This window comes from Cyprinodon tularosa, unplaced genomic scaffold (genome assembly GCF_016077235.1).
Source record: "Cyprinodon tularosa strain WSP-4 unplaced genomic scaffold, ASM1607723v1 ctg90, whole genome shotgun sequence".
Lineage (NCBI taxonomy): Eukaryota > Metazoa > Chordata > Actinopteri > Cyprinodontiformes > Cyprinodontidae > Cyprinodon > Cyprinodon tularosa.
In genome coordinates this window covers 2,787,221-2,809,342 of record NW_024039674.1, presented here as the reverse complement: position 1 = coordinate 2,809,342, position 22,122 = coordinate 2,787,221, and the positions used below count along the sequence as shown (strand labels likewise).

Below are 22,122 nucleotides of genomic sequence, written 5' to 3'. Positions count from 1 at the left end.
ACCATCGCCACCCTCAACTGCTCATCTGTCTCTACAAAACGCTTCGCTGACTCCAAGAGGCGCCCGGCCCCTGACTACTCCATAGGCCAAGAGGTATGGCTGTCCACGCGAGACATTCCCCTCAAGGGCATGTCTCGAAAACTGTCCCCCCGATTCATTGGTCCTTACAAGGTTGCCCAGATCATCAACCCCTCAGCTGTACGTCTTCACCTTCCTCCGAGTCTCCGCATCCATCCCACGTTCCATGTCTCCCAGATCAAGCCAGTTGTTTCTAGCCCCCTGTGCCCTCCATCCGACTTCCCTCCACTCGCCCGGGACATCGATGGACATCCTGCCTTCACCGTCCGCCGGATCGTGGACTCCCGTCGGCGAGGTCGCGGTTGGCAGTACCTCGTCGATTGGGAGGGCTACGGTCCGGAGGACCGCACATGGGTTCCTGGCTCTTATATCCTCGATCCATCCCTGATTGAGGAATATGAGAGCTCCCTCCCGTCGACATCTTCTGGACCGCCAAGAGGCGGTCGTTGAGAGGGGGGTACTGTTGGGATCAGGAGCTGTACCACCTTCCTCCAGCAGAGTGCGCCGTGGGTCTCCTGGAGCTGGAGTCTTCCAGCACACCTGAGACGCATCTACTCATCAGGAGACCTCCCCTTTATAACCAGCTGCCAGACCTTGCTTCGACGCCACAGTGTTGACCTTAGTTTGATTAGCAACCTGAGCCTAGAACCCGAAGAATCTTAGTTGTCTCTTGAGAGAGATCTGATTCTAACTCTCCTCTGTTTTTGCCTCACAGGAAACTTGTCTCTAGCCTGAAGCTCTGGATGAGCTTAACCTGCCCTAGAGAGCCTAACCTGAAGATTCCTATGTGGATTCCCCTGCTGCTCTTAGTTAAGAGCTGGAAACTCTGATCAAGGTCTGCCGTTCAAAGTCAGAAGCAAGACGCTGCAGCTGCTCTTGAACTCTGCTGAACAAACAGTCTCTGGACCCAACGGTTCCCTCTCTCTCAAGGAGAAGCCTGGACTCAGTCAAGGTACAAACCTGAATTATCAAAGACTCATAACTCATCAGCCTGCCTTCTAATCAAACTATCATCTCTGCAGACTTCAGTGAACCAGCCCGGACCAGTTCCTGACCCAGTACATTATCTTGTGTTTTTGTGAAACATTCAATAAACTCTGTTAAACTTTTACCCAGCCTCCGTTGTGTTCTGCATGTGGGCTAAGAACCTTAAACCCATCATGATAAGAAGTAGGTCTTGGTTTGGGGGAAAACCACAAGCATTCTGCGGGTATAAAAGAGGTCAAAGGTGACAGAAGCTCTAGTGCATGACCGACCAATCAACACAAGTTTTTTCATTTTTTTTTTTTTAGAAAATTGCAATTCTTTTTAACTACTAAGAGGAAAACATGGTCTGGAGTGTTACACTGAAAATTAGAACAGGATAGAAAAGGTTAACACATTTTTCACTGGCATCATGTACACAGAAAAAAGGAAACTTGTTTGCATAGGGATTTATTTTACTGATTACATTTATTTTCTAAATCTTAAAAGCTGAAATTTACTCTCCCTTGCATTGAGTGGAGCTTTTTCCACTTGAGGCAGTAGATACCAATGAATGGCACATCTGAGGTTGTCATGGGTGCAGTTTACATCCCACTATGCAAGAACACCCTTTTGAAGAGTTTCTTACTGTTTCAGTACTGTTTTAGGCCCTTGTGATTGTGCTTATTTTTCAATTAGAAGGGCAGATAAAAAAAGTCTTAGTATGAGATTGTTGTTTTATCATGAATCTGCTCTTCAAAAATAATCATTAAATGACCCAAATCAATCTGACATTCATGAAAACAGCAGGAATTGATAACTTGAACTGGATTCTCCCATAGCATCACTAAACCAAAGAGTCACCCCAATCACATATTAGCAGAAACATATTTAAAGCCACAGAAATGCTCTGTCAGGGTTGTAAATGAGAGTGACCTATTCTATTTGCTGCAGTCTGTGCAGCTCTTATCTACACAGGCTTCTCTCAGTTATTGTAGCCCCACCTGGCCAGCCAAACAGCGCTTAGAGGGTGATTTTTGTGAATAAATAACGGTTTAACCTCTGGAATATGCCTCTTAATAAGGTCAGGTTGCTTTCATTTTTATCTCATAATCCTTTCTGCAAACAGCGATTTTAGGGATTTACTCATAAAGATGGTTTAATGGAGCTGGACTTTCGCCAGACACCTTAGGTTTAAGACATGCTGGACAGAGATTACCTTCCACCTTTGGAGTTTTACAATCAGTCACACAAGTGTGCTAATGATTGCAGGTGCCAGCTATAAATATAAGCCGTCCTGCAGCTCCTTTACCTTAGTTAGCAAACTGGATACGGTGTACGTGCTGCATGTAGAGGCTGAAGTGAAGACAGCGCAGAAACCATGGGTGTAGAGAAAATGGAAATGGAAGATCCAGATTCTACACTGATGGAGAATGTTAAGAAGCCGATCTCTAGGCCTCTGAGCAAATATGAGAGACTTTACCAGCCGTGCCTGGCCGAAATCATGGGAACCATGTTCTTTGTTTTCATTGGCTGTGTGTCGGTCATCGAGAACGTCCCGTCAACTGGACGGCTGCAGCCTGCTCTGGTGCATGGGCTGGCTGTAGTAGTGCTGGTGGCCGTCATGGATAACATCAGGTAAGCTTTCTTTAAGAATAAAATCAAATACAAGCAGCTTTCTTTAGGATTACACTGATGTTTTCATAATGTTTGGCAACAATTCAGCCCTAAACATGTATTTACTTTTTGTTCTTTAAGTGGCTCCCATTTTAACCCTCCCTTCACCATTGCCATCTACCTGTGTGGGGGCATGGAGCTGATGATGGTCGGGCCCTACATCATCAGCCAGCTGATTGGAGGAGTCCTTGGAGCAGGAATGGCTAAGGTTGGTGCCATCACAAGCATGATGTTTTGAAAGGATCTCCTGTTTAAGCTCAGCACTCTTAACCTTGCTTTCATCTCTCAGCTGATGACCAGCCCAGAGCGCTTCTTCAACGCCACAGGAGCTGCTTTTGACGTCCTGAAGTCTCAGAGCCAGCTGTATAGGGCCCTCTTCGGAGAGGTGGCGATGACTTGCTTGGTGACCATGGTGTTGCTGATGGCGGCGGTCAACAGCCGGACGAAAACGCCACTCGCCCCTGTTCTGGTGGGCTGCACTGTCATCCTCAACATCTTGGCAGGGTAAGAATAATGGCTGAGAAATCAAGCCAGAACACTGCAGAAGTTATCAGATGTGCTATTATCATTGTTTAACATTCATTTTGAGAAAGCCTTTCTGTATCTGGTAGAAATAACAAACTGGGTCTGAGATGGTTAAAAGCAGGTCAGAGTAGGTGTTAGAAAGATGATATATCATAGATTAAACAAAACATCACTTGTTGACCTCAGCAGCCCCAATTGTGTGGCTATTCTGTCTACAACTGAGGTTTTCTTTCTGAACAAGGAGGTATAAATATGGTCGTATTTTCCTTTGAATTTACCAATTATAGAACAAAACTTGATTGATATCACAATGGAGAAATTAACTCCATTATTTCATAATTTTTAATATAAAAAAATGAGTAAATGCTATATACGAATAACTGATTTTGTTTGGTGGGGATGCAGAGCTGACATATCAGGAACCTGTTTAAATCCTGCAAGAGCTTTCGGTCCAGCTGTGATGACCAACTACTGGACCTACCACTGGGTCTACTGGGTCGGGCCTATTGGAGGGGGAATGGCGTCCGCGGCTTTGGTCAGGTATCTGCTCCTATAATAAACATTAACATAGATGATGGGCCAAACCTATAAAACTGTGATGTCCTTTCGCTCTGTTTCAGGCTCATCCTGGGAGACAATAAGTTACGAGTTGTTATGAAATCATGAGGACTCTCTTTACTGTCATGGAGGTGATATTGAAGTCGTAAACATTATCAGTGCATGCTTTTCCAGTCATATAATGTTTCATTTTTTTTTTGCTATATTTTCTTATTTCATGCTGAGTTTTGCAAGAGCTGTTTTTTTTCATGTGTAATGAAAACCAAATGTAACTTTTCTATGGTTTGTTTTCATTTGTTTTGTTTAAGTTTAAGATGATATCACAAATAAAGACGGGAGACAGGTTGGGTGGCATGCTTTTTATTGCTCCGTTGCGTTCACTGAGTTATGCATGGCTTCGGTGTGGTTGAGCCCAGATCAGCGGTACTTCTCAGAGAGAGCCAGAGCCAAGTTGGAGAGGAATTTATCAAAGGCGACGTGGGCTTCCGGGGTGAAGTCATTGGGGAACATGGTGGCGATGACCACCTGGAGGCATTGGGCCAGGATCTGTGGAAAAACACATTTGAGGCGCAGGTTTTAAAAGTGGAAACTCAATAAAAGCTAATTTAAAAAGCAATCTCATTCTTTTATCTGAGCGGTACCTTAAAGTTGGCTGGGTCCACCCTCAGCTGGAAGGCATGAAGCTCGCTGAGGTCCAGCAAGCCATTGCTCAGGTCATCGATCTTGGACACCCCCTGAGCAACGCCTTCCATGATCTTTTTGCCGTGCTTCTTTACGGGAGCAGAGCCTGGTTTCAGGTCAGGCCAGTGGGAGAAGTACGTCTTGGTTTGGGGGAAAACCACAAGCATTCTGCGGGTATAAAAGAGGTCAAAGGTGACAGAAGCTCTAGTGCATGACCGACCAATCAACACAAGTTTTTTCATTTTTTTTTTTTTAGAAAATTGCAATTCTTTTTAACTACTAAGAGGAAAACATGGTCTGGAGTGTTACACTGAAAATTAGAACAGGATAGAAAAGGTTAACACATTTTTCACTGGCATCATGTACACAGAAAAAAGGAAACTCGTTTGCATAGGGATTTATTTTACTGATTACATTTATTTTTTTAAAATCTTAAAAGCTGAAATTTACTCTCCCTTGCATTGAGTGGAGCTTTTTCCACTTGAGACAGTAGATACCAATGAATGGCACATCTGAGGTTGTCATGGGAGCAGTTTACATCCCACTATGTAAGAACACCCTTTTAAAGAGTTTCTTACTGTTTCAGTACCGTTTTAGGCCCTTGTGATTGTGCTTATCTTTCAATTAGAAGGGCAGATAAAAAAAGTATGAGTTTAAAAAATCTTTATACGAGACTTTTAGCTCTAATTCTTATTATTTCTGTTTAAATGAATATGATTCCACCGGTTCAAGACCAGAACATTCAGATCCACGTACCTGGCCAGAGCATCTGATCCAATGGCATCAGCTCCTTTGGAGATCTTGTTCCAAAGCGTTGTGACCGCAGCCTTGTCCTTGTCCGTCAAACTCATGTCTGCTTGCTTCTCTCTCTGTCTTTGTCTCACCTGACAGTGATTCACTTAAATTCAGTTGGCCCAAGTGTCACTCCCCCGCAAACGGGTGCCAGACCACGTCCGATGACGCAGATAGAGCCTCACAAACCCGCCTGATAGGAGGTTCGGTGGCGGGGTGCCAGTGGGTGAGGCTCTATCAGTGGGCCACATCACGGGCGTCGGTTGACAAGAACGTGATCACTGACATATGGGTCCAGAATTTAGTCTGTCAGAAGTTAAGACAGAAAAAAGAAAGAAACGGTACAGAGGGAACACTTTGGGTTACTTCAGGTCGGAAGCTGTTATAACCAGAGCAGATTGGATGCAAACAGATGTTTCACCAAGGAAAGGGGTCAAACACACTTTCACTACATTGAGGATTCAATAAATTAATCTAAAAAGCATTAAGAGCATTTGCAAAATAAAATAAAATTGGACAAAATAGGACAAATCCTCTCATTTTTATCTGTAGGTTATTTACCGAAAAAAGCAAACAAACAAAACAAATATCTTAAAGGGGAAAAAGGAGAAAAGCTGAACTATTTAAAAATGTTTGTTTTACTTTCAGCATTACTCAATCTTCCTGAACTCAAACATCTGATTAGTTTTCCACCTTAGCCTCACCTCCAAAGTACCAGCTTTGTCTCTTAATATATACTGCCGTTCTCATAGTGAAGCATGGTAGTGGCAGGATTATGCTATAGAATTAACTAAGGGTTTTGTCAAAGTAAATAAAATGATTATAAGTTATTTATGCCGGCGTTTTTCTGTCCCCTTCTGTTAAAAGATCCAGGCTGGAAATTTATCAGAACAGATCAAACCAAAGACGTTTGGGCCATAAGTTCAACAGGTATGTTTAGTGCTAAGTCAGCACTGTACAACACCCAAATTTCCAAACATTCTTTATATTTCTTCATCTAGATTTGAGGAAATAATTATCTGTTCTGAACAACAGTCATTATATAAAGGTAGTTAAAGAAGAAACTAAAAAGTACTGTAAACATGGATTTGATTTGTGAAATTAACCAAAATATGTTGGAACACATTTGAACATCTTTTAATGTATGTTTTCTTTCAAAAATATAAGTTATTTGTTTTGTTTTTTCCCCAGAAAATTTTCTATAACAATAACATCTAATTAGTATATAATAAGTATATATATATGTATACACATATAATTTATATATATATACATATACACATACATATATATATATATATATATATACACTACATATATATATATATATATATATATATATATATATATATATATATATATATATATATATATATATATATATATATATATATTTATATACACATACACACTTTTAGAAAATATATAAAGTCAGATTTTAATTTATAAAAATCATTTCATAGCGCTTACATGCCGGTTTTGTTTTCTATAACTTGTAAATGATCATTTTAATTATTATTTGTTAGATAGATAATAAATAGATAAAGATATATAAATAATAAAAAAAGGCTTCAGCAGCTCTATCAATCATTTCATCCCATTAATTTAAAAAAACAGCTCTGAAATCTGTCAAAGATTTATCAGTGACTACATTCTTTATATAAACATTTCTTGACTCTCCTGATTAATTTATTTTCTATCACTGGTATTAAACAGCACCCACATGCAGCTGTTATCATCGCGCTCAAGTATTTTCTCTTGATCCAAACGCCTGAGTTTGGCACCAGGGGGACTGGGTGGAGGGGCCGCTGCTGCAGATAACAGCCGGGTGCTCCAGCTGATAACTCCTACTGTACCAAACATTCATGCAAACTGCATGAAATATGGAATAGGATCTGAGTGAGGAAGCCATAAGTTTGATAAAAGAATGCAATGATTTATTTGATTTTATTTCAACATTGTAGACTTTATAAATACTCCTAAACCTCTTGTTTTTTTCTTATATGAATAATACACAATGCTGATCTGTAATTCGTGGTTATTGTAATAGAAATTCTGTACACCTGTTTTTCTTATGGATACATTTAGATACTTTTTGTATATCTTGTAGAATATTTGCAAAATAAACTTGACATACAGCATGAGTTTTCTGACTTGAAAAAAAGAATGCATCCGATTTTTGCATTTACTTAATCATATCTAGTTGCTTTAACACAATTGTTTCATGTTAGCAGGGTAGGACAAATAACAATTGTGTTAAAGTAACTAAATATGATTAAGTAAATGCAAAAATTGGATGCGTTCTTTTTTTAGACTTAGACAGATTTTATTTGTCATTTTGTTTACACAAGTGTAAAACTAAAAGAAATTTCGTTTGGAACAGCTCTCTGGACAATTTCAAATTTTTGAAAAGTGCAGCCTTGAAAAATAGTTAAAAAAAATTTAAATAAATATATAAAAACAGTAATATAAACATATGACTGTAAATTTACACTTCTAATGTTTTTTTTTTTGTTTGTTTGTTGTTATATAATGATAAAATATAATAAATATAATAAAATACAATACAATTACCTATTTTACAAAACATTCAGTAGACTAATGGCAGTGTGGAAGAAACTGTTATATGAAATTATTCATATTATGTGTTTGTATTAATACAACTTAATGATAAAAAATATGTATTGAGAAATTTATTACTAATGGCTTAACAGTTCTCTTTATTCAGTCTTTAATTTTTTTTTCCAAATATTTAAAGGAGCTCCTTATTATAGCTATAATTAAATTCAATTAAAGAAAATTGGGTAATTTCTGCTAAAATTAGATTTATTGACAGAAAAAAATGGTAACTGGGGTTTGATCATGAAAATTAATTCTTAATAGCCTTATGATTAATATTAATAAAGAGAATATTCTAAACTCTTCTAGTTACTTCTGGAGAGGTCTTTGGTTTATCTCAAGCGCATCATCTCCAGCCTATCAACAGGCTCGTTTCTCAGGGCGTGGGGGGCCCATGGGGACATTTAAATAGACCCGACTCAACACGCAGCTCTATTCAGCGTTTTTTCTTTCAAGCCTGAACCAAAAGAAAACAATCCAGAGCAGCCATGGTTGTGTGGTCTGAGCAGGAACGCAGCATCATCAACTCCATCTTCTCCAGCCTGGACTATAACGATGCAGGCCCCAAGGCCCTCAGCAGGTACTGACCCGGTTCCTCTCATCCTCCTGAGTCCAAACCGATCTATTAAATCTCTGCTCCTTCTCCAGGTGCCTGATCGTTTACCCCTGGACTCAGAGGTACTTCGCCAGCTTCGGTAACCTCTACAACGCTGAGGCCATCAAAAGCAACCCAAACGTCCAGGCGCACGGCATCAAGGTGCTGCACGGACTGGACCGCGCCGTCAAGAACATGGACAACATTAAGGCCACCTACGCTGAGCTGAGCGTGCTGCACTCCGAGAAGCTGCACGTTGACCCCGACAACTTCAAGGTGAGGCGTGGAGCTCCACCAGCTCCTGGCACACACACAGACACCCATGCGTAAAAGCCATCCGATGCGCATGCGTTTCCCTCTCCGCAGCTGCTGGCTGACTGCTTGACCATCGTCATTGCCGCCAAGATGGGCTCTGCTTTCACCCCAGAGGTTCAGGCAGCTTTCCAGAAGTTCCTGGCTGTGGTGGTGTCCGCTCTGGGAAAGCAGTACCACTGAACACCCAGAAGCTTTCACGCGTGGGAAGGAGATCAGACCTATGTTCTACAGGAGCCACGTCTCTTCTTCGTGAAAAAAAATAAAGGCCCACATTAAGCAAAAAATGAAAAGTCACTTGTTTACTTTGCTTTTTTTCCCACATAGACACGAAGATGTAAAGGGAAAACAACTAACAGTCTGAGGTGAATTACAGCAAAAGAATGATGAGTGACAGCAATAAAATCTAGACTTGGACGTTCTGTATATGTACTTTAATAATCCCTGTCTGGTCAGTCCTTTTTTGTGGCTTTTGAACATCTGAGGGAGCATTTATAAACCTAGCTGAGAACAGGACAACTCACAAGCTTCAGAGTTGAAGAGTCAAACCCAAAACAACTGATCAGAGAGATAATTTCCCTCCAATCAATGGTGTAACCTGGTTATGAAAGTTGGTGGGGACACTCTAAGAGTGGTGGCTGATGGACATTTTCAATAGGGGTTTGTATTTTCCAAAAGTGAGCTCAAACATATATTTATTGAATGCTTTCCTATTGTTGAGAACACACTAGAACCAAAATAAACTGATATTTATATTTATGGGTAGTTAGACATTAATTTAAAATTTTAAAATTTAATTTAAAAAAAGCATGAATAACAGCCGATTCTGATGCCAGCAGCAATATATCATGCCTCCCTAGTATGGAAACAATTTCAGTTTCATTCATCAATCCATCCAGAAAAATGTGGATTGATTGATTTGATATTTTTCCTTTCAGTTACACCAGTGATTATCCTCCTTCAAAAGCAGCAAAATCAAATTTAGAAATTTGTCCCACATATTGCTGAGCGCCAAAGTCTATTGAAACTAGAAAAATAGCTGTTCCTGCTAAGCTGTGAGAATGCTGTGCGCTAAACTGTAAGCTCAAAATGGCAGAAACAACTTGAAATGACATGAAATAGAAGAAAAGATAAATGCTTAATTTCTTTATTGAAAAAAAGCAGAAGCAAGCTGAAGCCGACATCAGAAACATGTCAGGCATGTTATGAATTAGCAGCGAACAGAAAAGCTTAATGCTTGTCCAGAAAGATGAAGCTGAATTAAGGCAGTTTTGAAAATATAGGCTGAAATGTATTAAATGAGCGGAATCAGAAAAGAAAATTGCAAGAAAAACATGAATGTTACCTGGTTGAAGAAATAAAGGTTTGGTTAAAATGTTGAAGAATGTGGTATTGAATGAGCAGCTTAGTGCTACATGAGAAACTTCATTAAAGTGTTGAAAAGTTGAAGTAATGTAAAATATGGACAGAAAGGTCATACAGAAATAAGCTAAACTTGGAAACAAGAAAGGGCAAAGTAGCTGAACTTTTAGTGGAATTTTTGAAGTTTTCCATTAATTTCCATGGGCCAGAAATAATAATAATAATATTTCAAAATATTGAAATATGCGGGACTACTTAGAGACAGAAAAATGAAAGTGAGAAAGCAATGCATTACTGCATTCTCACTTGATTATTGGTGGGGACTGTCCCCACCAGGCCAAAGTTGTTGGGGAACTCCAGTCTGTGTGGTCTGTGTTTCTTGTGTGTTTGTCTTCCTTCCTCCACCAGGCGGCGCCTGGTTCTGATTCTCCTCCTCACACACCTGCAAGGGGTTACCTCGTTAACGGAGTGCTCTTAAGCTGCTGACTGCCACTACCTCAACGTCAGAGTGTTTACCAGTTTTGGGTACTCTAGCCAAGCTGAGTTTTGCTGAGTCAAACTGAGTTTTGTCAACCTGATGCTTAACGTTATTTTTTTTGTCTTTAACTCTCGGCAGGAAGTCATTCTGAAAACTGGATTTTTGGATCTTCTTTCCCTGGAAGGATCTACTGAGCTTCAAACTGAGCTGGGGATACAAACCGGAGGTTTGGATCCAATTTCCCCAGAGGAATCGTTTGAGTTTCACACTGAGCAAGGGATTCATCTGCAATACAGTCAGTTTAAGTACCGCAGGAAATCTGAGGGGCAGTCAGTTTTCTCCTTTCATCTACAAGCAACCACATTTTGGGTAACCCTGTCCGCCCTCCACCGTACGAGACAAACACCGGAACTCATCCCTCACCTACTGGAGTCTAAGAGTCAACCAATTCTCTGAAAACGTGAGTCTGCCTACCTTTCCTCCTCTTCAAGTTCGAGAATCAATTTTCCCACTGAACCTGAACTAACCGCAGTGTCTTTCCCTCACCTTTCAGTTCTGGTTGAGCAGTGTTCAGAGCAACACTGGAATCTCCACAAACTTCTCAATAAACCTGTTCAATTTCTTCCCCTGGTCTCTCTGGATTGGTTTCTTTGCATGTGGGTCCAAGCTCTTGATAAAATCATGACAAAAGGCATCCATGTCATTGCGGATAACAGCAAAAATGTGTTGATCAAACTCAAAACACAAGCATTTTAGCTTCTGTCAGACGAGAGCCAATTAATCAATTAACCTAGCTTTGTGGCCAAACCTGAAGCATTCGGTTGCTATGACGGGTTCTCGGAGTTGGCTGAACAACTTAATAAATTATGTTACCTCATTGGTTAATAACAACCGATCTCCATTTCTCTTAACTAACATTATTAAGGATATGACGGGTTTTCGGATCTGGCTGAACAACTTGTTTCCTCATTTGTTCATAACAACCGACCAGTCCTTTCTGTGAAAAAAATTAATCTTCATTTCTCTTAACTAACATTTCATCCCATCTTTAATTAATGTGGACTTTAACTAGACCAGTGTATGACTATGGTTTGATTTAAACCATTTCATTGCAGCTCAGGCTGAAGGCCCCTACTTATTAGGTCTTGCTCTCACGTCTGTGAAAATAAAAAAATTTGCTTGGAAAAGGAGGGATTTAGATCAATAGAATTAGCCTTTAACAGCAATACACCAGTCAGGCAAGAAAACAGGAGAGAAACAAGTTAATATCAACACAAAACAGACATCTCTGCAAGTTTTTATTTTCTTCAACCAAAATATTTAAAAAACTACAAAAGAATTGGATAATTTTCTGAAAACCCAGCTATCCAACTCCATCAAAGATCCATATATAAAGAACCAGAATTAATGTAATGATTTATGGCACATGTAAATCAGAACACCTCAATCCAAAATGCTTTTTAGTAAAAAAAAAAAAAACTAAACTGCAATAACAGTTACTAGAAACACTTCAAACAAAGAAATAAACATGAAACAAACACCTTCTGACTTTTGCTCCACAATTCAGTCTAGAACTCTTCGCTCTCCTCATCTTCATCTATACCGTGGTGCCCCACCTCCTCATTGTCATGATGTTGCAGGTTTACTAGCCCAGATGTAGAACTCACAGAACACACAGGCAGGATTAAAGTCCAATATTTATTGACAGGGTTCTGCCCTGGAAGGCAGAGAAAACAGAGCAGGTTAGGTTCAGGTTTACAGGTTCAGGTTCTGACTTACAGGTTCAGACAAGCAGGGTCAAACAGGCAGGGTGGCTCAGGTTTGCTTCCATGGCAAGGACAACAATCCGGCTCAGAATGGAGCTCCTCAACAGCTTATAAAGTGAGAGCTCCTAATCAGCTGATGGGGGTCAGCTGTGAGCGCTGAGCAGCAGCTCCCAGGAATGGATCCACGGCGCCCTCTGGTGGGCAAGCCTCTGGATCCCAACAGAGAAAACAGAAACCCACAGAAAGGGATCCACGTCGCCCTCTGGAGGGCAAAACCCCTGGATCCCAACAGTAACAGAAGCCCACAGGAAGGGATCCACGTCGCCCTCTGGAGGGCAAAACCCCTGGATCCCAACAGTAACAGAAGCCCACAGGAAGGGATCCACATTGCCCTCTGGAGGGCAAACCTCTGGATCCCAACAGTACCCCCCCCCTTAAGGGCGGATACCAGACGCCCAAAAACAAAAAAAAAGAACCAAAAACAACCCACCCAGGGCGGGCGAGGACAGGGAAAATCTCAGGTGGCCGGCCGTGGGGCCGGAGGCAAGACAGAGTCTCAGGTGGCCGGCCGTGGAAACGGAGCTGAAGCAGTCGCTCCGGAGGCCGGCCGCGGAACCGGAGCAGAGGCAGACACTCCGGGGGCCAGAGTCTCAGAAGCTGCAGGGACCCCGGAGGAGGACGCCATCCCTGCTTCTGCAGGAAGCTCCGAGGAGGACGCCGTCTCTGCTTCTGCAGGAAGCTCTGAGGAGGACGCCGTCTCTGCTTCTGCTGCTCTGCAACAGGCTCAGACAGGGCCGCCAACTGCGGCTCCGAATCAGGAACTGAAGAGGCCGCCGATTGCGGATCCACATCAGGAGCAGAGGAGGCCACCGACTGTGGCTGCACATCAGGAGCAGAGGAGGCCACCGACTGTGGCTCCACAGGAACACAGGAGGCCGCAGATTGCGGCTCCGGATCAGGAACAGAGGAGGCCCCCGATTGTGGCTCCACATCAGGAGCAGAGGAGGCCACCGACTGTGGCTCCACAGGACACAGGAAGCCGGCGATTGCGGCTCCGGATCTGGAACAGAGGAGGCCACCGACTGTGGCTCCACAGGAACACCGGAAGCCACCGACTGTGGCTCCGAATCAGGAGCACTGGAAACCGCCGACTGCGGCTCCGAATCAGGAACTGAGGAAGCCGCCGATTGCGGTTCCGCATCAGGAGCGCCGGAAACCACCGACTGTGGCTCCGAATCAGGAATCTCTGGAAGACACAGAGCAGGCTCAGGGGTCTCCAGACGGCTCAGAGCGGGCTCAGGGGTCTCTAGACGGCTCAGAGCGGGCTCAGGGGTCTCCAGACGGCTTAGAGCGGGCTCAGGGGTCTCCAGACGGGTCAGAATCTCCAGCCATCGACGGTACGAAACCAACCCATGTGGTTCCGTGGAGTTAGTCGGTTCCTCCTTCCACATCCACGGGGGCGGCTCCAGTGAGTCTGCTGGGCTAGTCTGTTGGCCGGATTGTTCTGTCATGATGTTGCAGGTTTACTAGCCCAGATGCAGAACTCACAGAACACACAGGCAGGATTAAAGTCCAATATTTATTGACAGGGTTCTGCCCTGGAAGGCAGAGAAAACAGAGCAGGTTAGGTTCAGGTTTGCAGATTCAGGTTCTGACTTACAGGTTCACAGGTTCAGACAGGCAGGGTCAAACAGGCAGGGTGGCTCAGGTTTGCTTCCATGGCAAGGAAAACAATCCGGCTCAGAATGGAGCTCCTAAACAGCTTATAAAGTGAGAGCTCCTAATCAGCTGATGGGGGTCAGCTGTGAGCGCTGAGCAGCAGCTCCCAGGAATGGATCCACGGCGCCCTCTGGTGGGAAAGTCTCTGGATCCCAACAGAGAAAACAGAAACCCACAGAAAGGGATCCACGTCGCCCTCTGGAGGGCAAAACCCCTGGATCCCAACAGTAACAGAAGCCCACAGGAAGGGATCCACGTTGCCCTCTGGAGGGCAAACCTCTGGATCCCAACACTCATAATCTTTCTCCAGAGCAGCCATGTCCTCTCTGGCCTCAGAAAACTCCCCCTCCTCCATGGCCTCGCCAACATACTAATGGACAAAGGCCCTCTTGTCGTACATCAGGTCAAGGGGTTAAGGGTCTTTGCTCACAGACCCAGAGTGTCAGTCTGTGGGATTGGGCCTTGAACTCAGAAACTCTGGATTCCAAGCGCACTGCCCTAACCATAGGCCGACAATCCCCTCAATTAATGACTTTTAGAACAAAATTAAGGAAAAATAATCTTACCTTCATTCCTGTTTAGCTATTTATGCTATTTAGGATAGTTTTTATCAGGAAAATCATCACTTCATAGATATATTTAAAAAAGACTGTTGAAGATATCCAGCATGGCAATTACCCTAAAGCATGTTACATACTCCAAAAAAAAAACAAGAAATGATCCCCCAATATGAGGCTGCAAGGACAAATCTTGTTCTTTTGATTTATAGTGTAATCTAAGCCCTCTGGAGTCCGCTGACTTGAATAGACACTGTAAAGGCCATTTACTGTTACAATTCAGCATTGAAACAGACTAATTCACAACTACCCTCAAAGCTTACAATTTTGTCTTTTTAAAAGATAAATTTCTGTATATATATTAAGAGATGATATGAGCAATAAATCAGTAGTATATCTGACCTTATTGAAAACATTTGTTCTTAGCATGTATCACTCCAAAATGCAAGGCTTTAACAATTATTAGTTGTTTGTACGATTTAAATATAACTATGAAGTGATGATTTTCCTGATTAGGACTATCCTATGTGCAGACATGAACATACATAACAAAAGCAGGAATAAAGGTAAGATTATTTTTCATAAATGTATCCCTAGAAGTCATTAATGACGTATTCATATTCTCAGCTGAGCTGACTGTCAGACTAAGTTCTAAACCTTACTTGTAGGGTTTTGAATAACTTTGTTTGAAAACAATTGCAGTTTGCTGCCAATAAGACGCTTTCCAACGGATGTTCACCAATATTTTGATATCTACAGTATTTTGTGTCACCATTCAACCTTAGCTGATCAGTGGTCATTTTTAACTTAATATATCATGTGCAGCAGAACTGATACATTGAGAAAGTGTAAGTTATTTCATGTACAAGTCTATTTAAAAGATCTAATATTTCTAAACGTCTTCTATTGATGTTAATAATCTTGCATTTAACAATCTCTCATTTTTAAGTTTTGTATTGGGGATAATAATTAAGTACAAAAATTATTACTGATAAGTTTTAGTTGATTTTGTGATTTTTGTTATATTATTATTGTGGTCAATGATCAATGGTAAAGTCCAACATCCCCTACAGCGTAATGGTATGGTCCATTTCACAAATGAGCTCAAACCGTTTAGATTTTCTTTATTTTATGTCCTGTCAGCAGCACAACGGATAGATTGGAGCGTTTTGAACGGTTTCAGTTAAAGTTAACAGCAACGACTTTACAAAATGGTAAGATTAATATGAAAAGTTTTTTAAATATATTTGAATGTAGGCTTGTAAACTGACATTAATGGAAGTTGAGCCGAATGCTTCGAACAAGCTAGCATTTTAATTCAACAGGCAAGGCTTTTACTTTATTAACGAAATTGTAGTTTTTATTGACAACAAAAGTTTTCAGTCACTTTGAACTTAGGTCAGGTTTGGTTTTTACCAACAATAAGGTCAATGTATTTGTATTTCGGTCTCTGTTATTTATTTATTTTGCCCCGTTAGGAATTTAGGTAACTGGCAGAAGTTTTGAACAAGTGTTATAATCTCATATTTGACTCCACTGCCTCCAACAGGAATGAGAATTGAGGGATTATAGGATAATCATTACAATTGTATAATACTGTGGCATGTATACATTAGCCCCAGAAGATATGCTGTTAAATTATATCTGTTTGAATGACATGACTATTTGTCTCCGTTTATAACCAAATTGTTATAAAATGTAAGGTAATTATGTAATCTTTGTTTGTTTTTTTGTCAGCGTGAGTGCATCTCCATCCACGTTGGCCAGGCTGGCGTTCAGATCGGGAATGCCTGTTGGGAGCTCTACTGCATTGAACATGAGATCCAGCCAGACGGCCATATTCAAAGTGAAATGCGCACCGGTGGAGGAGACGACTCTTTCAGCACCTTTTTCAGTGAGACTGGAGCAGGAAAATATGTCCCTAGAACGATTTTTGTGGACTTGGAGCCCACTGTTGTTGGTAAATATCTTTATTTATTTGCTCTTATTTATCTTTATACTCAGTCAAACAAATAAATCCGGTATATAATTAAAATGCGTCTCTTAGAGGAAGTGAGAACTGAGCGCTTCAAACAACTGTTCAGCCCTGAGCAGCTGATCTCTGGGAAGGAGGATGCTGCTAACAACTACGCCCGTGGACACTACACCATCGGGAAAGAGCTTGTTGAACCTGTTATGGACAGACTCCGTAAACTGGTAGGTGGATTCAATGTTGGATTTATTGAGTTTCCACATATTTAAGGCAATATTAATAGGGCTGCTGGAGTTTGAATCCAGCTCCTGCTGAGGCCAGCTGAAGTGTATTTGAAATGAGATTTTTAAGCGTCCTTCTTGTTCTCCCTCTCTGTACACAGTGTGACCAGTGCACCGGGCTTCAGGGCTTCCTGATCTTCCATAGTTTTGGCGGAGGAACCGGCTCTGGTTTCACCTCCCTCTTGATGGAGCACCTGTCTGTAGATTATGGTAAAAAGTCCAAGCTCGAGTTCGCCATCTACCCAGCTCCTCAGGTTTCCACGGCTGTAGTGGAGCCCTACAATGCCATTCTCACTACCCACACCACCTTGGAGCACTCAGACTGTGCTTTCATGATGGACAATGAGGCCATCTATGACATCTGCCACAGGAACTTGGGCGTTGAGCGTCCAACCTACACTAATCTCAACAGGCTGGTGGCTCAGTTGGTGTCCTCCATCATGGCATCTCTTTGCTTCGATGGAGCTCTGAATGTTGACCTGACAGAGTTCCAGACCAACCTGGTGCCCTATCCTCGGATCCACTTCCCACTGGCTGCCTATGCCCCTGTCATCTCAGCTGAAAAGGCGTACCATGAGCAGCTCACTGTATCTGAGATCACATCCTCCTGCTTTGAGGCATCCAACCAGATGGTGAAGTGCGAGCCCGGCCACGGCAAGTACATGGCCTGCTGCATGCTGTACAGAGGGGATGTGGTGCCGAAGGATGTCAACGCTGCCATAGCAACCATGAAAAGCAGGCGCAACATCCAGTTTGTGGACTGGTGTCCCACTGGTTTCAAAGTTGGCATCAACCACCAGCCTCCCACCGTGGTTCCTGGGGGAGACCTGGCCAAGGTTCAGAGGGCCGTGTGCATGCTGAGCAACACCACAGCCATCGCTGAAGCCTGGGCGCGTCTCGACCACAAGTTTGACCTGATGTACGCCAAGAGGGCCTTTGTCCATTGGTATGTGGGCGAGGGCATGGAGGAGGGGGAGTTTTCTGAGGCCAGAGAGGACATGGCTGCTCTGGAGAAAGATTATGAGGAGGTGGGGCACGACGGTATAGATGAAGATGAGGAGGGCGAAGAGTTCTAAATCGTACAGCAAAAGTCAGAAGTTGTATGCTTCATGTTTATTTCTGTGTTTAAAGTGTTTCTATTGTGTTTCTAAGGTTATTGCAGTTTAAGTTTCTGTTTTTTTTTTTTTTTTACTAAAAAGCATTTTGGATTGAGGTGTTCTGATTTTCCTGTGCTGTAAATCAGCGGTCCCCAACCACCGGGCTGCGGACCGGTACCTGGCCGTACAGAAAAAAGTATATATATAATTGATCGACGATCAGAGTCTGAGTGATGTTTTATTTTGAAAAATATAAAAAATTGCGGTATTCTCTCCCAATTACATCAGTCGGTGCATCTGTGCCTCTTGACACAGGTTAATTCAGCTCAAGACTCATCCTATCTATAACATCCTATCTTTGTGAAGCAGGATTTTCTGCTGTTACAGCGACCAAAACAAAACTACGGAGCAGACTGGACATCAGGAGCACACTTCATGTGTCATTGTCTCCGATTACGCCTAGATGGGACCGGCTTGTTGTTTTATTTTAATGCTGTTTGTATTTGATTTTATGCCAGTCGTATCATTTTACTTGATCGTAAAATCACCAGTTCGTAAAATCCCCCCCGGCCGGTCCGTGACAATATTGTCTGACATATAGCGGTCTGTGATGCAAAAAAGTTTGGGGACCGCTGCTGTAAATCATTACATTCATTCTGGTTCTTTATATATGGATCTTTGCTGGAGTTGGATAGCTGGGTTTTCAGAAAAATTATCCAATACTTTTGTAGTTTTTTAAATACTTCGAAGAAAATAAAAACTTGCAGAGATGTCTGCTTTGTGTTGATATTAACTTGTTTCTCTCCTGTTTTCTTTCCTGACTGGTGTATTGCTGTTAAAGCCTAATTCTATTTATCTAAATCCCTCCTTTTCCAAGCAAATTTTTTTATTTTCACAGACGTGAGAGCAAGACCTAATAAGTAGGGGCCTTGAGCCTGAGCTGCAATGAAATGGTTTAAATCAAACCATAGTCATACACTGGTCTAGTTAAAGTCCACATTAATTAAAGATGGGATGAAATGTTAGTTCAGAGAAATGAAGATTCATTTTTTTCACAGAAAGGACTGGTCGGTTGTTATGAACAAATGAGGAAACAAGTTGTTCAGCCAGATCCGAAAACCCGTCATATCCTTCCTTTTTACTCCAAGCAAAATATGCTTAAACTTGTTCTAAAAGTCACAAGCTGCTGGATTCAGCAGATAGATTGTTATGCCTTCTTGTTCTGCCTGTGATTCATCCATCAATATGCAGGTATTTTGTTCAAAGACTAATAACAATAACAATATTATAGGTGAAATTGTACTTCAAAAAAGAAAGACAGCAACAGTGGATTATAAAGCTAAGCTGAGCCAAAAGGAACAAGTAACTAGCAGCTTCCTGGAAACGCATTGGAGTAGAAATTTTAATATTAGACTTTGGAGTAAAATAATACTTCTCATATCAGTCAGAAAAAAAGTTAACCCCAATCCTGAGAAATCAGATTTTGCATGTACAGCCCATGGATTCTATAATGGTGAGCTGGTCAGATCCCACTGAAGCAAAACATTTCCATCCAGGGGCTCCTCCATCTCCTGTCTGTCTCCATAGATCACTGAAACTAGTCTGCATTAAACATGAAATTAGATTAGATTAGATTCAACTTTATTGTCATTACATTGGGAAAAGGGAAAAGGCAACGAAATGCAGTTTAGGTCTAACCAGAAGTGCAATAGCAGAAAGTGCAGGATAGATAATGGTTCCATAAATACAGGACATGGGTTCTGCTGAATAAGTATAGAGATGAATACCATTATATACAGAATCTTACTAATAGATGAATGTAATATATAGATAACAAGTGTTATGAAGTAAATTTACAGCTGGATATGTACCAAATATAATATACAGGTGGTTATTACTATAAAAAGGTTTTTTTTACAGTTAAGTACAATAGGCCACAAATGGCCTCTGTTATGATGACAGACAAGTTCCATTTTCAGTGGTGGAAAGTAAAGTATATCTACTTGATTACTGTACTTAAATACTGCTTTTTTCTGAGTAATTCTACTTAAGTATTTTTTTTGTGCGTGTGTGGGAGGGGGGTTCCATTACATTTCAAAATGGTAATGCTAGGATTTCCTCACTTTTCTTTTTCAGGAAAAGGACATTTGTTGTGACAACATTTGTTTAATGAGTAAAACACCTTTGTTATTAACTTGTAGTAAATATCTGTTAAAGAATAATATTTAAGATCAACATCTGGACATTTAATGGTGCAGCATCAGGGGTGGAGCTAGATGGGGGGCCAGGGGTGGCCTTAGCCAATCATTGGCCACCCCTACCATTTTTTCCCCCCTCTAATACAGATGGTGGCAGCAGTAATAATCTGAAGGGGAATTTTCAAACTTATTAAACATTTACATTTTTCATATATTAACAACTACTTGACAACAGAGACACTGTGGTTAATTATGCACATCAATATACAAACATTAAAGATACTGCTGATGAAGATTCTCAGTCATCCAGGTCATAGTCATTCCGTAAAAGTTTAAAAAACAATCCACTGAACTTTGTTTCCATGGTTTAAAGACGTTTAACTTCCCCTGCAGGAAGCTTTCTCAATTCAAATGTCTGGACCGAACGACCCTTAACAATCGTAGACAGGTTTCAGCTATTACAGGAGACAATCCCCCCTTTAACGACAATCCCCCCCTTTAACGACCAACCTTCAGAATCATAGACAGGTTTCAGATATTACAGGCTAACAATGGAACCAAACGACCCATTCATCGGTTACCATTTGCATGTTTCCATGCAATACAAGGCCTTGTCTCCATAAAGCCTCAAACTCACTGCGGATCCAGACATTGGAATTGATAAAAGCTTCCTGGAGGGAAAGCGAAACGTCTTCAAACCTTGGAAACCAAGTCCAGTGGATTGTTTTTTAAACTTTTACGGAATTAAAGATACTCTTTTCAGAACTAAATTTTGAATTATTTGGTAAAGATAAAATTATGTGCCTCTGCAAGTCATCACAGAGTATTCAGTGAAATCATAGACAAATTACTTTATTAATAACATAAAAATTCATTAAAGGTGAATATTAGTAGATTTAAATATATATATTTTTTTGCAGAATGATTATTGATAAAAGTAGGTAATGACAAGTGAAATATGTTTGCCCCAAAACTCAAACCTGAAAGAATTTTGTTCACTATACCTTTTATTTACACAGCATTGATGTTTAAATATCTGCATCTATTTGTTAGCAAAGGCTGCAGGAAAGTATAGTTTGTCTTTATTTAGAAAATATGGATGTTGTGCTCGTTCCTGTTGGAACAGTGTAGATTGGCTCTGAGGTTCTGGTGCCTTTCGGCCACCCCTCAGTGTTCATTGGTCATTGACTGGCCACCCCTATTAGGATTTTCTGGCTACGCCTCTGTGCAGCATAGACCTAAAGTATAATTTTCTTTAAGGAAACCTCCAACATAGGCTCAGACGCTGCTAAAGTACATTGACATGAATAAATCAGGATCTGAAATGAGGTCTGTGCTGCAGCATGTCATCATCAGTGCTGTGAGCCAACTATTTTCTGGATTCTACGAACTATGACTCTGGTTTTCCTCCCAGTAGGTGGACCTCCACCTTCTGCTGCTCCCTCATGTCCTGTCGTCCATCTGGAGGTCTGGAACTCTCTGCTTTGTGCTGCACGTTTTCCTCCCGATCGAACGTCGTCCACAAATTTCTCGACATCTTCAAACCTGGCTGTGAGCTGGACGAGACGCTCCTTCAGGGAGTTGAACTCTTTGTAGAGATCTCCCAGAGCTTCTGACAGAGGCTGAATCCTGCAGAGTTGAACACAGATTTATCCTTTCATCACCGATAATAAAACAAATATCTGCTTCCACTGTCAAAGATAAGACGTAACAAACAACTAGCAAATAATTCAGCTACAAACAGTTTTTCCAAACTAGTGAGATAAATTTTCTCAAAACAACAATGCAATCCAAAAGAGGGAATATGTCTAAATTTAATATAAAATGTAATTGTAAAAGTACTGACTAATCCTTTGAAATATAGATATACTAAAAAAAAGGTTTTAATATTT

The 22,122-nt window shown here is 41.3% G+C and overlaps 4 protein-coding genes across 4 annotated transcripts; 3 read left to right on the top strand and 1 right to left on the bottom strand.

Moving 5' to 3' along the window:
* The first annotated feature begins 2,285 nt into the window (after positions 1-2,285).
* On the top strand, positions 2,286-4,034 carry aqp8a.2 (aquaporin 8a, tandem duplicate 2). The gene is made up of 5 exons (XM_038274215.1): positions 2,286-2,679; positions 2,800-2,926; positions 3,008-3,222; positions 3,649-3,783; positions 3,864-4,034. The coding sequence occupies exons 1-5, from the start codon at positions 2,423-2,425 to the stop codon at positions 3,907-3,909; spliced, it is 780 nt and encodes a 259-aa protein (XP_038130143.1). The 5' UTR covers positions 2,286-2,422; the 3' UTR covers positions 3,910-4,034.
* A 111-nt stretch (positions 4,035-4,145) lies between these two features.
* On the bottom strand, positions 4,146-5,397 carry LOC119776016 (hemoglobin subunit alpha-1-like). The gene is made up of 3 exons (XM_038274216.1): positions 5,239-5,397; positions 4,443-4,650; positions 4,146-4,347 (listed from the first exon to the last, which is right to left on the bottom strand). Exons 1-3 carry the CDS (start codon positions 5,331-5,333, stop codon positions 4,219-4,221), a joined length of 432 nt encoding a protein of 143 aa, XP_038130144.1. The 5' UTR covers positions 5,334-5,397; the 3' UTR covers positions 4,146-4,218.
* Positions 5,398-8,311: 2,914 nt separating this feature from the next.
* On the top strand, positions 8,312-9,087 carry LOC119775909 (hemoglobin subunit beta-like). The gene is made up of 3 exons (XM_038274060.1): positions 8,312-8,473; positions 8,542-8,764; positions 8,855-9,087. Exons 1-3 carry the CDS (start codon positions 8,382-8,384, stop codon positions 8,981-8,983), a joined length of 444 nt encoding a protein of 147 aa, XP_038129988.1. The 5' UTR covers positions 8,312-8,381; the 3' UTR covers positions 8,984-9,087.
* A 7,337-nt stretch (positions 9,088-16,424) lies between these two features.
* Positions 16,425-21,846, top strand: LOC119775925 (tubulin alpha chain-like). Its single transcript, XM_038274083.1, has 4 exons — positions 16,425-16,642; positions 16,730-16,878; positions 17,037-17,963; positions 21,829-21,846. The coding sequence occupies exons 1-4, from the start codon at positions 16,534-16,536 to the stop codon at positions 21,844-21,846; spliced, it is 1,203 nt and encodes a 400-aa protein (XP_038130011.1). The 5' UTR covers positions 16,425-16,533.
* The last annotated feature ends 276 nt before the right edge of the window (positions 21,847-22,122 follow it).